The 16748-nt window shown below is 43.1% G+C and overlaps 1 protein-coding gene across 1 annotated transcript in view; it reads right to left on the bottom strand.

Annotated features, from left to right (window-relative positions):
• Positions 1 to 12303: 12303 nt before the first annotated feature.
• VWF (von Willebrand factor) overlaps positions 12304 to 16748 on the bottom strand; it is a 234591-nt gene continuing 230146 nt past the window's right edge. Inside the window, exons 50-52 of the mRNA XM_040345153.1 lie at positions 16452 to 16491; positions 16247 to 16344; positions 12304 to 13522 (exon numbers count right to left, since the gene is read on the bottom strand). Of these exons, the coding sequence (XP_040201087.1) occupies positions 13319 to 13522; positions 16247 to 16344; positions 16452 to 16491 (342 nt within the window). The 3' untranslated portion in view covers positions 12304 to 13318. The remainder of the gene's footprint in view (positions 13523 to 16246; positions 16345 to 16451; positions 16492 to 16748) is intronic.

A 16748-nucleotide genomic window follows, 5' to 3' on the forward strand; every position in this document is an offset into this window, starting at 1 on the left:
TAGGTCATAAGGCTTCTTTTAAAGCATAGTATTGCTTAATATAAAACGTATTATTGCTTGATATGCAGTAAATGTTCATAACCTGATCACTGTTTTGCCTTAACCTCCCTGGCGGTATGATTATTTCAGATTTTAGGTGCTGAAAGCGGTACCATTATTTGCAAGGAGATTTGGCTTTTTTTTACTGTAGGCCTGTAATTTTTAGGAATAACTCACTTAAATCTGTCCAAACAAGAGTCTAGTAGGCATCCCGGGTATGATTTTTTTTTAAAAACAAAATTATAAATTATAATATAATAAATAATTATAAATAATTATAACAAATAATAATATAATTATAATAAAACATATTCAATAATGTAATCAACTTAAAATCACTGAAATTTGCTCAGTTGCAGAATTTTCGCTGTCATTTCTTTTATTTTTTTTATGACGAATTTCCCCACAAATCGCTGTCGCACAATTCTGCAAGTGATTATAATTTATTATCGCTGTTTTCTAGCTGCTCTAAAACCATTTTTGACATAAAGGGACACTTTTGGCTGCTATGGACAATCTACAGTTTGCAGGCAGAAAGAACAGTTTTTATTATACTGTATAAAAGAACATGTAGGGCACTGGGCAGACCACTAGGGACAAGGGGGGTGTGTATTTTTTACATACAGTACTGTAATCTATAAGATTATAGTATACTGTATGTAAGGTGTTTGTTTACCTTTTTGAATTTGGCGCCGTTCTCCGCTCCCGTGCGTCGTAACGTCGCAGGGAACGGAAATCGGCGGCACACAGAGGCACTGTGTGAATCGAGCGAGCACCCGCATCGCTGGATCCAGGGACAAGGTAAGTAAACCAAGCCTGTGGATTCTGCGAGGCGAGCCCGAGTCTGACTCGGGGTTACCAATCGCAGCACAAAAATGTAACCCCGAGTCAGACTCGGGAATATCGCCAGGGGGGTTAAAGAGTAGTTCCACTTTTGCAGTCTAGTTTGAGAAACCCCCACAATATTTTTGCTAGATATGTGTGGTTTGTTTCATTCTGAATTGAAATTCAGACAAACTTAAAAAAAAATTAAAAACATAAAAAAATTGGGCCTAAAATCAATGCTAGACCCTTATCCGAGCATGCAGCCCAGCATGTCAGGAAAGGGGAGGCGACGAGTGAACACCCCCCTCCTGAACCATACCAGACCATATGCCCTAAACACAGGAGGGTGCTTTGGAACAGGTGCTCCCCCCAAATATTGAGGGGGACTAGGGTCTTTTTTTTACCACCCTGGGTGTTGGTTGTGGGGATCAGCGGGCAGGGGTCTTATCTGAATCTGGGTAAGGTAAATAAACTGGGTCGGCGGATGCCTAGCAACGCTTAATAAACAAAGGGGCGATACCATTCGCTGTCACCGGTGACCACGCTCCTTTGTTTGGTTACCATCAGTGGGAATCGGAGATAGTAAACCTTAAAAGAGTCACTCTACTTAATAATTGTATGACTAGTGAAATTAATACAAGTGAAAAAAAATAATAATCAAATTGTCCAAGAGCAAAATATAATTAAGTGAGAGAAAGTCCTCTTCATAACAGTCAACAGTATCCCTGTATGCAATGATCATCCACCACCATTAAGTAATCCAAAGCATGACACCACCTCCCAATATCTTTAATTAGGACCCTGTAATTAAAGAAAGGTCAACAGAGCATGTGGCCATATGACCCGGCCAGGGTCTTCACAGAATGTTCCAAAAAGGGTCTCTTTGGAGGCAGATGTTTAGACAGTGATGGTCATCTCAGCATCATCCTCATAAACTCATTCCTGGTGCACGAAGAGCAATCTCAGAGGATTCTTGGACCAGAGCGATCGCCCTCATTACAGACACATTCGGTCCTCGGCAATGAAGATCTGATGGATGAGTGGATAAGTGAAAAGTTTAATCGATGCAAGATATCTTCCAGATGCAGTCAAATTCGTGCAAAGTGGAGCCCCCCCCCCATGCGATGGGGATCACTGTCTTGCTTTAAAGCATAGTTCCACTTTTGTAGTCTAGTTTGGAAAACCCCCACAATATGTGTGCTAGATATGTGTGGTTAGTTTTGTTCTGAAATAGAAATTCAGACAAACTTAAAAAAACGTAACAACTTAAAACATTTGGGGCCTCCCCTACAATCCATACTAGACCCTTATCCGAGCATGCAGCCCAGCAGGTCAGGAAAGGGGGGTCAAATAGTGGGACTAGGCAGGCAAATTTTTTCCCGTTTTTTAAGGCTTCCTTAATCTCTGGATATCTCTATTGAGATGTAGGTGCCTATATGCCCAATTAATCCCTTTTCTCTATGTCTCCCCATTGTATATTAGTGTTTACACCATCGCACGGGGTTAATGTTTCCTAGATCCCTTTGGAGTGCACTGATATGCCTCATATTGAGGCTTGGTGGTGCGATCATGTGACAGCAATCTACCAATGAGGACCTGGAGTGCTCAGCCATTTCCCCGATATGAGAATGAGGCTTGGCTTCTAGATCATGTGTTTGGAGGTGCGATCATGTGACCACAATCCACCAATGATGACTTGGAACGCTCAGCCGTGTCCTCGATATGAGAATGAGGCTTGGTTTCTGGATCATGTGACATGCTGTGATAGGGGACCCTATCATGATAGTTTAATATAATTGGCATACTGTATTTTATTGGCTGAAGTCAGCAGCGATTTAAGCCCTATTGGCTTACTGCTTTAGCTTTTGGTAAATCCGATTCATTTTTTGGTTTATCTATTATTTATTTATTTTTCCCTCACTGACATACTTCCTGTATTGAAAGTGAGGCTTAACACACACGCCACAGTCTCCATCTTTTCACTAACCAGGAAGTGGTGTGTGATTACTACCAGCTTCCTATTGGAGCCATGATGTGAACATGAGGGTCTTCTGATGTATTTAAGGGTAAGTGTAGCAAGATGACAGCACCCCAGATGAAGTTCATATTGTAACGAAACATGTCAGGATGGACTGCTGTTGTTCCTGCTACCCTATTTTTATGAGCTTGGTTTAACATTGCAAATGTGAGTTACTCTCTTTTTAAAATAAATATTTGATTTTTGCGGAATTATGCTATGTGCACCCCACTTCTTCTTTTACATACTCATCGGTTGAATAATCGATATGCCCTCCTTGTGATCTGTTGAATATCGCTGCTTGCTGGGAACCACTCCTGAATTGTCTGCCTGAGGTCTTTTTTCAATATTACCGAATTGCAAGACGTGTATGGTATGATTGGCCTAGTAGGTATATGCCTTTCTGGGTCCAATCCATCCGGTAAGCCCCTTGTCATAAGTGGTGGTGGACTTTTCACTTCTCACCATTGGATTTTATTTGTTTATCCAGTTATTGAACGTCTCTCAACATAGTTGGATTCAATTCATTTATCCAGTCAAGGATTTATGGACTCTAATTATCACCAATACCATTAGTTCACATGTGGTTTTGCACGATACAATTTAGATTGTTTTATCACAATTGATACACAGTTAGCGCTGCACTTTTTGCCACATATGTTTTACTAGCAACTTTTGATCTCTTTTGCTGTGTTAGCGGCTTTATTATTAATCTTTATGAGATAGCGCAGTATTTTTTATTTTTGTTTAAATAGTGAGCACCCCCCCTCCTGAACCATACCAGGCCATATGCCCTCAACACGGGAGCCCCCCATCCCAAAGCATCTTGTCCTTATATTGAATGGGACTAGGGTCTCTTCCTTACAACCCTGGGTGGTGGTTGTGGGGATCTGCAGGTGGGGGGCTTATCTGAATCTGGAATCTAGACTGACATTTTTGGTTCCCACCAACGGTAAATAAACTGGGCACCAGAGCAGTCTGTTGGCAGGTGCCTAGCGACATAAACTCATTCCTAATGCACAAAGAGCAATCTCAGGATTCTTGGACCAGAGGCTTGCAGCAAGTGATCACCCACACTACAGACACATTTAGTCCTCTTGGCATTGAAGATCTAATGGAGAAGTGGATGAGTGAAAAGTTCAAACGAAGCAAGAGATCTGCCAGATGCAGTCAAATCCGTGCAATGTGGAGCCCCCCCCCGTGATTCCATACGATGGGGGTCTGCAGAGTTCACATGAATGCCTTGTTCGCCTTGTTCCATACCAACCAACTATTCTTAACTATGAATTAGAACGGATTCAATATTTTTCTATTCAGATTCGATTTGAACACTTTTAGCCGGATTCAGGTAGACTTACGCTGGCGTATCTACAGATACGCAGTGTGAGTGTACAGATGCGCCGTCGTATCTATGCGCCTTATTCTCAATACTAGATACGCCTGAATTCTGGCTTAATACGACCGGCGTAAGTCTCCTACGCCGTCGTATCTTGGGTGCATATTTACGCTGGCCGCTAGGGGCGCTTCCGTTGATTTACACGTCGAATATGTAAATGACCTAGATACGCCGATTCATGAACGTACTTACGCCCGTCGCTGTAATCTACCTCGTTTACGTAAGGCGTTTTTCAGGCATAAAGATAAACCACCAAATAGCTGGTCTAAGTCATGTTAGGGTATGGACGTCGGAACTGCCATCGGATTTTACGTCGTTTACGTAAGTCGCACGTGAATGGGGCTGGGCGTAGGTTACGTTCATGTCGTTGCCATTGAGCCGTCGTATCTTAGGGCGTAAATTCGACTGGATTCTGAGCATGCGCCGTTCGTTCGGGAATTCATTAACATGGGGTCACGGCTAATTTTAATACAACACGTCCACTACCTTCCTAATTTGAATTAGGTGGGCTTACGCCGGCCCATTTATGATACGCCCACGTAACTTAGGGAGCAAGTGCTTTGTGAATACTGGCCTTGCCTCTCTATTTTACGTCGGCGTAGCGCAAATGAGCTGTGCTACGCCCGCTCAAATGTACGCTGCTCTACCTGAATCCGGCTATTTGAATCCAGTTGAAAAGGAATTTTGTTATGAATGCAACTAAACTAAATTAGTAACGTAATGAAACAATTTATTTTGTTCTGCACATGTTTAACCACTTCCCGACGGCCGTACGACTATTGACGGCCGCGGGGTGGTTCTACTTCTCTGAGCCGCCGTCAATTGACGGCAGCTCATTTCCGCGTTCCCCGCGCGCGCTCCCGAGCGCGCGGCGGGGAACTTCTGTTCTGCCCGTGTCCCTTGGACACAGCCAATAACAGATTGCGGTAAATAGCCAATCAGAGCGGCTATTTACAGCGCGATCTTTCCGGCCAATGAGGGATGATCTCAAATGTAAACATATGAGATCATCTCTCATTGCCGTCTCTCCCTCCTCACACAGACAGCGCGTGTGAGGAGAGAGAGATACTGTGAGTGAAAAAAAAAACGATACAAAGTTTTACAAATCACTGCCCAGTGTTCAATCAGTCCCACCAGTGCTATCAGTGCCACCTGTGCCACCAGTGCTACCAGTGCCACCAGTGCTACCAGTGCCACCAGTGCCCATCTGTGCAATCTGTGCCCACCTGTGCCCACCTGTGCCCACCTGTGCCATCTGTGCCCACCTGTGCCATCTTTGCCACCAGTGTACACCTGTGATCACTGCCGCCTCAGTGCATATCAGTGCCCACCTGTACCACCAGTGCCACCTGTGCCCACCTATGATCATTGGCCACCTGTGATCAGTGCCGCCTCAGCGCACATCAGTGCGTATCAGTGCCCACCTGTGCCACCAGTACCACCAGTGCCACCAGTGCCCACCTGTGATCAGTGCCCACCTGTGATCAGTGCCCACCTGCCGCCTCAGTACCCACCTGCCGCCTCAGTGCACATCAGTGCGTATCAGTGCGTATCAGTGCCCACCTGTGCCACCAGTACCACCAGTGCCCACCTGTGCCCACCAGTGCCCACCTGTGCCCACCTGTGATCTGTGCCCACCTGTGATCAGTGCCCACCTGTGATCAGTGCCCACCTGTGATCAGTGCTGCCTCAGTGCACATCAGTGCGTATCAGTGCCCACCTGTGCCACCAGTACCACCTGTGCCACCAGTACCCACCTGTTCCACCAGTACCCACCTGTGCCACCAGTACCCACCTGCCGCCTCAGTGCACATCAGTGCGTATCAGTGCCCACCAGTACCACCTGTACCACCAGTGCCCACCTGTGCCCACCTGTGCCCACCAATTATCAGTGCCCACCTGTCGCCAGCAACAATGTCAAAACGCCTCTTCTCCGTCCAGCAGGCATATACAATTATTGCCGCAACTGACGAGAGCAACGGGGGGCTCTCGTCTTCCGATTCCCAGCTGGATTCCGATTCGGACGTAGTCTATGAACCAGTCTACAGCAGTGGAACAGCGACAGGCTCAGAGGGGGAAGATGGTCAGCCCGCCAAAAGAAGGCGTTCTGGTGAGGAGGCAGTGGCATCCACCAGCACCGTCATGCCATCCACCAGCACCATCATGCCATCCACCAGCACCGTCATGCCATCCCCAAATACAGAAGCGCCATCCACCAGCACCGAAGTGCAATCCACAAATACTGAAGTGCCATCCACCAGTACCGCAGTACCTCGGCAACAAAGGCCAAGGACCCATGCAAGCCTTCCCTATGCCCTTCATTACCCCCTGTGGCTTCCTTCAAATTCCGGAGAAGCCAACATTCCCCCTTTTACTGCCCAGACAGGAGTCCAGGTGGACACAGAAAATTTTTCCCCAATTAATTTTTTTGATTTATTTTTAACTGAGGAACTGCTTTCTAGCATTGTGGCCCAGTGCAACTTATATGCCCAACAGTTTATCACCAACAATCCCACATCGTCCTATGCCCGTCCCTTCCATTGGAGAGACCTAACAGTGGAGGAGTTCAGGATTTTTTTAGGTCTCACCTTTTGTATGGGACTCAACCCAAAAAATGAGAAGCATTCATTTTGGTCCAAACGCCCCATTTATCATATGCCAATCTTTTCGGCAACAATGCCCAGAACCCGATATTTCATGATAATGCGGTTCCTCCACTTCAACGACAACACCCAGTGCCTTCCCCGAAACCACCCAAATTTTGACAGGCTTTTCAAAATTCGCCCCTTATTAAATTATTTTTCTGAATTATTCCCCCAAATATATACCGGAACAACACATTTGTGTAGACGAGTCCCTAGTAAAATTTTGTGGCCGACTTAAAATCAAACAGTTCATTCCAAGCAAAAGAGCCCGCTATGGGGTGAAGGTTTACAAGCTATGTGAACGAGCCACAGGGTACTTGTATTCCTTCTTGGTCTATGAAGGGAAGGACACCCAGCTGAATCCCCCCGATTGCCCAGACTACTTGGGAACAAGTGGAAAAGTGGTTTGGCAACTTATCACCCCCCTCCTGGATAAAGGATACCACCTGTACGTGGATAATTTTTATACGTCTCTTCCCCTGTTCCACAACCTTCATCGGAAGCAGACCCCGGCTTGTGGCACGGCAAGAAAGAACCGGAAAGGCTTTCCTCAAGGCCTTGTAAATAAGAAGCTGAGGAAAGGGGAATCGGCGAGTCTGCGCAACAAGGAGGTTCTTGCAGTGAAGTGGAGGGACAGAAGAGACGTATACATGCTGTCCTCCATCCACAACGATTCCTTTGTAGAAACCCGCAGAAGGCGTGGCACCACCATCCAAAAGCCAACATGTATCCGGGACTACAATTTATTCATGGGGGGGGGTCGATTTTAACGACCAAATGTTGGAACCATATCTGGCCACAAGACGCACGTACCATTGGTACAAGAAAGTAGCCATTTATTTTTTTCAATTGGCCGTCTACAATTCTTATATCATTTATCGTAAATCCACCCAAAACCCCCTACCCTTCCCAGGAGGAAATTACCACTTCCCTGATATTCCCGAACGACCTGCCCCAAAACATTCGATCAGATGTTCTAAGTAGACTCTGCGAACGACATTTCCCAGATAAGGTCCCTCCCACAGCATCAGGCCGACGAGCTCAAAAAAGATGCAAGGTGTGTTCCAGTGATGGAGTCAGACGAGACTCAGCTTACTATTGTGCCGAATGTCCTTCCCAACCCGGCCTCTGTATAACTGAGTGTTTTCGACGTTACCATACCAAACTAAATTATTAATCCTCCGTTCCTGCCTTTACTCACCTATACACCCCTTATGCCACTGCCTGCCCTGTAACTGACCCCGGCTTGTTTTTTGACCACGATTCTGCCTAACGATTTTGTAATGCCTCTGCCTGATCTGGAACTGACCTCGGACTGTTTGACCATGCCTTTTGCCTGCCTCATGGACTGATCTTGTACCCTGCTACTGGACTAGTGGGAACACAGGGGTCTCACATATGTGAGGGGCGCCAGAAAAGTTTTTCTGGATGAAGAAAACTTTTTTGTTTTCTCATGCTAGATTAGGGTCTGGTTGCCCGGAGGCTTCAAAGAGATTTGGGTGGGAGAAGCCTCTACCCCTGTCCCCATTCTGTCCTGAACGAGGCCCTCCTTCTGCCTGCTGCCTGTAGGACCTATGCCATCATGCCTCTGCCTGTTGCATGAACTGACCACCTGCAGTATCCCTGCCTGGACGTTGCTGACCAAGTCCCTGCCTGCTGCCTGGACCAGTGCTATCCTGATGTGTAGAACTGCGCTACTATTACCACAGGTAATCTTTTGTTTTTTACACTTTGCTCAGCATAATGTATTTTGGGATGTAATTCTTGGTATGTGCATGCTATGTGTCTCTGGAACACCTGACGGTGTTCCTTGCATGTTGGATCTCTGTATGTGGTCAGGCTGTGTAGAAGTCTCACACATGTGGTATCGTTGTACTCAGGAGGAGTAGCAGAATTGATTTTGGGGTGTCATTTTTGCTATCTAAATGCTATGTGTTGGAAATATCTTATAAATGGACAGCTTTGTGTAAAAAAAATGCGTTTTCATTTTTTTTCCACATATTCCAAAAACTTGCTGGAAAAAAATAAACCATTCAAAAGACTCATTATGCCTCATAGATTATACGTTGGGGTGTTAGCTTTCCAAAATGGGGTCACTTTGTGGGTAATTCTATTGTGCTGGTGTTCCTGGGCCTTCAAAAGTGTAATAGGTAGTCAACTAGTTAGATGTGCAATTTATGCTCCTAAAACCCCTGATGGCGCTCCCTGCATGTTGGGCCTCCGTATGTGGCCAGGCAGTAAAAAAGTCTCACACATGGGGTATCGTTTTACTCAGGAGGAGTAGCAGAATGTATTTTGGGGTGTCATTTTTGCTATGTACATGCTATGTGTTGGAAATATCTTATCAAAGGACAACTTTGTGTAAAAAAAATGTGTTTTCATTTTTTTTCCACATATTCTAAAAACTGCTGGAAAAAAATAAACTGTTCAAAAGACTCATTATGCCTCATAGATTATACGTTGGGGTGTTAGCTTTCCAAAATGGGGTCACTTTGTGGGTAATTCCATTGTCCTGGTGTTCCAGGGCCTTCAAAAGTGTAATAGGTAGTCAACTAGTTAGATGTGCAATTTATGCTCCTAAAACCCCCGATGGCGTCCCCTGCATTTTTGGCCTCTGTATGTGGCCAGGCAGTAAAAAAAAGCCTCACACATGGGGTATCGTTTTACTCAGGAGGAGTAGCAGAATGTATTTTGGGGTGTCATTTGTGGTATGCACATGCCATGTGAGAGAAATAAGCTATTACAATGACAATTTTGAGACATTTTTTAAATGAAAAATACAAATCTTAATTTTGCAAAGTATTCTGGGAAAAAATTACAACTTCAAATAACTCACCATGCCTCTTACTAAATACCTTGGAATGTCTACTTTCCAAAAAGGGGTTATTTTGGGGGCATTTGTACTTTCCTGGCTTGTTAGGGTCTCAAGAAATGAGATAGGCCTTCAGTACATCAGGTCTGATCAGATGTGACAATTTTTTATGATTTGCACTATAGCTTGTAGACTCTAAAACTTTCACACAGACCAAATAATTTCCAAAAAACTTGGGTTATTTTTATCAAAGACATGTAGCAGTATAAATTGTGGCCAAAATTTATGAAGAAAAATTAATAATTTGCAACATTTTATCACAGAAACTAAGAAAAAATCATTTTTTTTTCAAAATTTTCGGTCTTTTTTCATTAATAGCGCAAAAAATCAAAAACCCAGAGGTGATCAAATACCACCAAAAGAAAGCTCTATTTGTATGAAAAAAATGACAAAAAAATCATTTGGGTACAGTGTTCCATGACTGAGTAATTCTCATTCAAAGTGTGAGAGCACTGAAAGCTGAAAATTGGTCTGGTCAGGAGGGGTGTTTAAGTGCCCAGTAAGGAAGTGGTTAATGTTGGGTTGTTTGTTATGTGTATTCATTCATTCATTCATTCATTCATTCATTCATACAGCATGTATTCATACAGCATACCTAAAAATAATTCAAAAATATTTCCTATCTTTTTAGTTGTTTCTTTGGAGCAGGTTTATACAAGACTGCAAGCTATTCTGAATAGTAGAATAGACTGTGATAACTTGAATTAACATACAATGCACCACCCAAGCCTTTGACGGCACCGGCTGTCAAAGTATCAGCATTGCACAGTGTATGGATTGCTCAACTTGTCTAAGCATTCTTTTTTTTTTCTGCCTGTGGAGACTGTAAACAGACAATAAATTTGGTCGGGATGAATATTGGCCTGTCCGTGCGCAGACAGGCATCTAAACCGAAGAACAAAAATATAATATATTGCAGAGGTGGTGGCTAAATTAGTTTTTATTTTTATTCTTCTTTTCCTTGATTTCCTTGATACTATGCTCACTTACTGTACAGTTTCTATGGAGGTGCAATGTTGTCACCCCAAGACAGGACGTGTGTTAGGACTACTGAACACCTCATTCTCTTCTCTTTTCAATACCATAGATAGGAGGTATTCTGTACTCCATACTAACTGATTACTCCATGTAACTAATAGAAGGCAGCACAAGCAGAGAGCATAGAAAGTTAACTACAGGAGGTCCTCGGGTTACAAACAAGATAGGGACTGTAGGTTTGTTCTTAAAGCGGAGCTCCACCCTAAAGTGGAACTCCCGCTGATCGGAACCCTCCCCCCTCCGGTGTCACATTTGACACCTTTCAGGGGGAGGGGGGTGCAGATACCTGTCTAAAGACAGGTATTTGCACCCACTTCCGGCCATAGTCTGCAGGCAGGACGTCACCTCCCCCCCCCCATTGTGTTTTGGGAACACTCGGCTCCCAGAGCACAGCGGGAGCCAGTCAGCAGGCGCAGCGCAACTCGCGCATGCACCGTAGGGAACCGGGCAGTGAAGCCTGAGCGCTTCACTTCCTGGTTTCCTCACAAGGATGGCAGGGGGCAGCAGAGTGACGAGCGATCGCTCGTCCTCTGCTGCGCCGGCGCTGGACTCCAGGACAGATACGTGTCCTAATATTAAAAGTCAGCAGCTGCAGTATTTGTAGCTGCTGGCTTTTAATATATTTTTTTCAGCGGAGCTCCGCTTTAAGTTGAATCTGTTTTTAAGTCGGAACAGGTACATTTTTTAAGTGTAACTCTAGCCAAAAAAAAAAAGCTTTTTAAGCTTTTTGGATAGCATAGGGAAGGGTTAACACGCCTGTAGCGTTTTTTTTGCTGTCTGTGCACTTATTCAGAAGATTTCACCTCACTTTCTGTCCCAATGACAAATTTTGAAAATTTGGGGTTGTTGTGGAAACAAGCCTTGGCGATCTACCTTGAAGCATAAATCTTCATTCGAATTTTTTTTCGCTTTAAAATAGATCTTTTTATAGATAATACAAATGGATTTCTTACAGATTTTCAGAGGACAATTACAATGCTTTACTCATCATTTCAAGTCCATTTCAATGTACTTAAAATAAAATATAACATTTTCCCTAATCCCAGCAGACTGCATTTATCAACCACAAAACCGGGCAAATGATATTACCACCTTAAAAGATAAGTATATACAATATACAATGGACTTTTTAAATATTCCTTATTCTAATACGATTCTGAAAATAATTGTAATTGTAGACCAATGAAAAGGAATGGATTTTACAAAAACAAATATTTTAACAGTCTCAAAAAACAAGATCTCCTAGGTCTAGCAATAATAAATTGTATGTATTAAAGACTTGCTCCTTGCTGCCTATTGATGGCTCTGCTTTTTTCGTTTGTAATTCTCCTGATGAACAACGCATTTTCAATATGGCTGCTCTCTTTATAACAATAAAAAAAAGAACAACTCAATTGTATTTTTTTAACCAGCAAAATTTTTACCATGATGTAGTGTACTCAATGTTAATCTTCAAAGATCCACACATGACTGTATTAGATTACTTTGTTTATTTAATGTTCCAACATGACAAATTTAGTTTCATTTAAACACAAAAAATAACTAAAAAGAAACATAAACAGAAGAGAAAGAAATAGTCACCAGTATTGCCTGTGGTCTCTCTGCAGCTGATAACCACTCGATACTAATTTACCATGCCTTATTCTGCACTGTGTTTCTGTGTGGCATGGGTTTGCTTCCTCATGTCAGAGCCTCCAGCAAGCAGAACAGTGAGTGTCAACCAATCTTATTCCAATGCTCATGAGACTAGCAAGCAGAAGCAGAAATGCCTTACACCTCACATTGCAGACAGCTCTGAGGTTGTAGGTACAAGAGTACTTAGGCACCCTTCCATTTCAGGAAGTGCACTGATACATTTCAGGAGGAATTCAGGACAAAATGTATGTTTTTTTCAGAGCACTGCTAATGCATAAATTAACATTTAAAAATATTTATTGTAACATAGGAAATCTTTACTTTTTTTAAGTTCAGGCCCACTTTAAGGGTATGCATAGATTTTTTTGCGGACAGATGGAAATGAAACCCAGATCAAAGAATAGAAAATGTGCAAAATATTTTGGAACGTGGTATTTTTAAGTGGATTGTAATAAATCCAGGTCTTACACTAGATGCATATACATCCCAAATGTCTTAGCTTTTAGCAGTACTGCACAAGTCTTAGGGTACACATGAAAAAAAACAGGCCCTATAAGCAGCAAATTTTCACTTTTTGAATTTAGCTAGTTAGGAGTGTGCTCAATTTCTCCACAGTAGCCCACCATACCTTGCAAAATAAAATGAGTGTTGTATAAATTTAGGTTGTATGAGAACATGGAAAACGTAAATGATACATGATTGTACAAGATGACAAGTGCATGAGACTACAGAGCAAACAGCATTTATGTACAGTTACCCAGGGAAGCCTGAGTAGTAAACTAAGTTTATTTCAAATAGGTTGCTGTTGGGTAAAAAAAAAGCTTTTTAGCAATTGAGATTAAATAATTGTCTCATGGAGCAGAGTTGATAGTGGTACATTTACGAGACTGACATTCACAGTTGGTGGCTTGTAAGATTTCATGTTCTACTATGGTCCCATTAGCACATCGCAGGGGCACTTTCATTGGCTCTGTTTGGGTGGCAGAACAGCAAATGCATTGATCTTCCATGCGGTGTGTCTCTATTGCGTAGATGGATTTACTGGTACATTTGCCCTGAAATAAAATTATAACAGATTTATAACATTGTGACAACATATCTCCAATATATATATATATATATATATATATATATATATATATATATATATATATATATATATATATACACAGTACTAAATAAAGGTAAAATTAAGCCTCGTACACACAACTGATATTTTTTCGTTTAACCTAGCGATCTGCTAAGCTATTGTGTTCTGACAGGGGGACAGCCCCGCCACCAAAACACTCCGGTCGACACTCTCTGCCATTGGTTGAGAGCACTGATAGGGAGCAGGTCGGAAGGACTTTTTCTGTCATGAGCCATCGACAGAACTTCTGCCGGACCGGCCACCGTACACACGGCCAAATGTTGGCCGGCTTCTATGGAACATTCGACCGTGTGTAGTAGGCTTTAATGTACATCTAGCACCTTTAGTCAGTGGAATTGTAAACTTCTGGGATGGTATAGCTGAAACCTCCAAGTGTCTGCACATAGATCTCAGTTAGATCCGCTAATATGCAGATACCAAATTCAACCAGGAGGTCAACAGCACTTCGTCTTTCCCCACGTTCTGCAGCTCACCACTGATCAGTGGTGTTGCTCATCAAGGTTTCTGGGCAGTAATAAGGAGTAGGAGGCAGGAAGGGGCAATTCCATGTCTTAAATGAAGTTGCTATTTGTACATTACAGTCCCTGAATTTTTGGAAAAGGCTGAATGAGAGATAACAGAGCAGGATTTTAGAGTTTCGCTATTTACTGTATCAGTTTGCTTTTAAAGTCCACACTATGGGCATTATTTACATAAAGTTATATAGCAGTAAAAAAAAGATCTAAACAAACCCTCACTGACCTCTGTCCTATTGACAAGTTTATTCCACACTCTCCCCACTGCCAGACATTTCTGACAATCAAACCTTATTTAAATATTCCTAACACACAGTAAAAGTACTTTAAAACAACCCTCACTAACCCCTAAAGCTGCAGACATTGTGAAGAGATGAATCCCTAAAGGAAAAGTACAGCCAAAGCTCCTTTGGTTGTACTTCTTGTGGATCACTGGAGTGCAGTTCTTCCTGCACTCCTGTGACCCGTTTTCAGCTGACAGTGGGCTGAAGCTGACGTCACAGAGCTGATCCAGGCTCGGGAAAGATTGTGGAGTTGGGACCCGCCCACATGCCTGGACCAGCACCCTGCTAAGACTCTAAGAGAGCCGCTGAGAACCTGAGCCGGCTGCCCCTGCCCCCTCCACAGCCCAGCGCTCTAGTGAGACCATAGGAGGCAGAGCAGAGAGCTGGTACTGACAGTCAGCAGCTCCCTGCTCAGGGAGCTGAGAGAACTGAGCAATCGGTGGTGTTTGATCGCTCGGTTCTCAGTGCAGAGGTGTAGGGGGCAGATGCAGCATCGGAGCAATGCTGCATTCACCTAGGTAAGTATGAATATAAAAAAAAAACAACGTGCTTCTCTTTAAAGTTCACAACAAAGATACTAAGGTCATGGTTGCTTTATTCCTTTTTTTAGGGTCATGGAAATCTGGCAGCCCTCTCTAATGTAAACATACAGTAGATATTTCTAAGTTGTTGGGAAAATTACTAAAATTCCAATTTAAGATTCTCTGTAGTGATCTTTGAGGATAAATTACAGCACCTGCGGCTACAGAGGCAGGTGTGGACAGGCTTCACTTCTTGTCAGAGTTTCAATGATGCAGCCTTGTTTTACATATAGAAATTCATAGATCTGTGTGTACTCTATATCTGAATTGTCCATACTGCAGCAACAATGGTCAGGGTTTGTAAAAAAGAACTGTCTCTGGGTAAATGACATGACTGTATTTATAGAACATCCAACTGCCTTTAACCACCATCATCACCTGGTGGCTTTTTTAAATCAACTTTAATGCAACAAACAACCAATAGACACAATTCAAGTAAGTGGAGGGCACATGTTTACCTTCATGAGTGGAGCTCCAGTAGCTCCAGTCTGCAGCCAGATAAGACAGCAATTGGGGGTTAATGTGGGTGCCTGGCTGCCTCAGGGTCTGAGGCACACAGACACCCACAAATTTGGATCTGACAGCTCAAAAATCTCACAAGGAGCGGTGAGCTGCATGCTGCAAGCAGGGAACAAAGTTTAATTCTAAGTGTTCCTGAAAAGAGAACACTTTAGTTATAGTAAAAAAAAAAATTTAGTGCCCCTTTACATTTTAAAAATTTTAACAAAATTAACCCCTTCACTGCTGTCTGATAACTGCTTGTATGCAACAGTATCTGGTTGCAGACTGGAGTTACTGGAGCTCCACTCTAGACAGTAAACCTGTGACCTCCACACATTCGAGTTGTGTCTATTGGTTGTTTGGTACATTAAAGTTGAATTAAAAAAACAAAAACAATGAGTGATGGTCACATGTTTCCTGTCTAGAGTGTAGCTCCAGTCTGCAGCCAGACTCCTCTCAGCAGACAACGACCATGCTACGTATCTCAAGAAGGGGGTGGCGGACAGTAATAGTAGCGGACAGTAGTAATTGGAATTGCTCATCAATGATGCTATGGATCATAAGATTATCACTGGATCTGGTCAACACAAACAGTGTCATCTTATGCCTGTACACATTTTACATTTCCTTAGTGTGTGCTTATTAGCCATGTTGTAGAAACAGCAATCACCCAATGCTTGGGCTATACAGTCTTTTCTGCTGGAGTACGTACTCTTTAAGTTGTATAAGAATCTGTTTTGTATCTTACCTCGCAGTAGTGTATATTTAGCTGTCTTTCCGTCACACAGTCATCGACTCTTACATACTTCAGGACCCCGGCAACCTGCTTACATTCTGGTTCCTGACCTAGAATATCACATAAACACAAAAATGTACTTGATCGGGTCTTTTCATAAAGGAGATTAGCATTAGGAAAGTAGTAGAGTAGTGACTGGGGTGATATGTATACTTACATGTTTCACAGCAGGAGTCTCCGAGTTGTTCAATTTTACCCTAATAATGAGGAACAGATTCATTTGGAAGTTATATTTTTATATGCAGTATAAGTTTGTCAGTATACAATATAAGCAAGACCCAGGGGCGGCCCGTCCATTTTGGGGGCACGAGCGCTGCCACCCCTATCTATGCATCCGGCCCCTTGCAGGACAGCAGATGCATGGATTGCAATGGTGGGGGCGGGGTTTTGAAACAGCTGATTAGAGCCAGAGGCTCTAAAAGGCTTCAAAATAGGGTGGGCTTGGGGCACAGAG

The sequence above is a fragment of the Rana temporaria genome, chromosome 3 (genome assembly GCF_905171775.1).
Source record: "Rana temporaria chromosome 3, aRanTem1.1, whole genome shotgun sequence".
Lineage (NCBI taxonomy): Eukaryota > Metazoa > Chordata > Amphibia > Anura > Ranidae > Rana > Rana temporaria.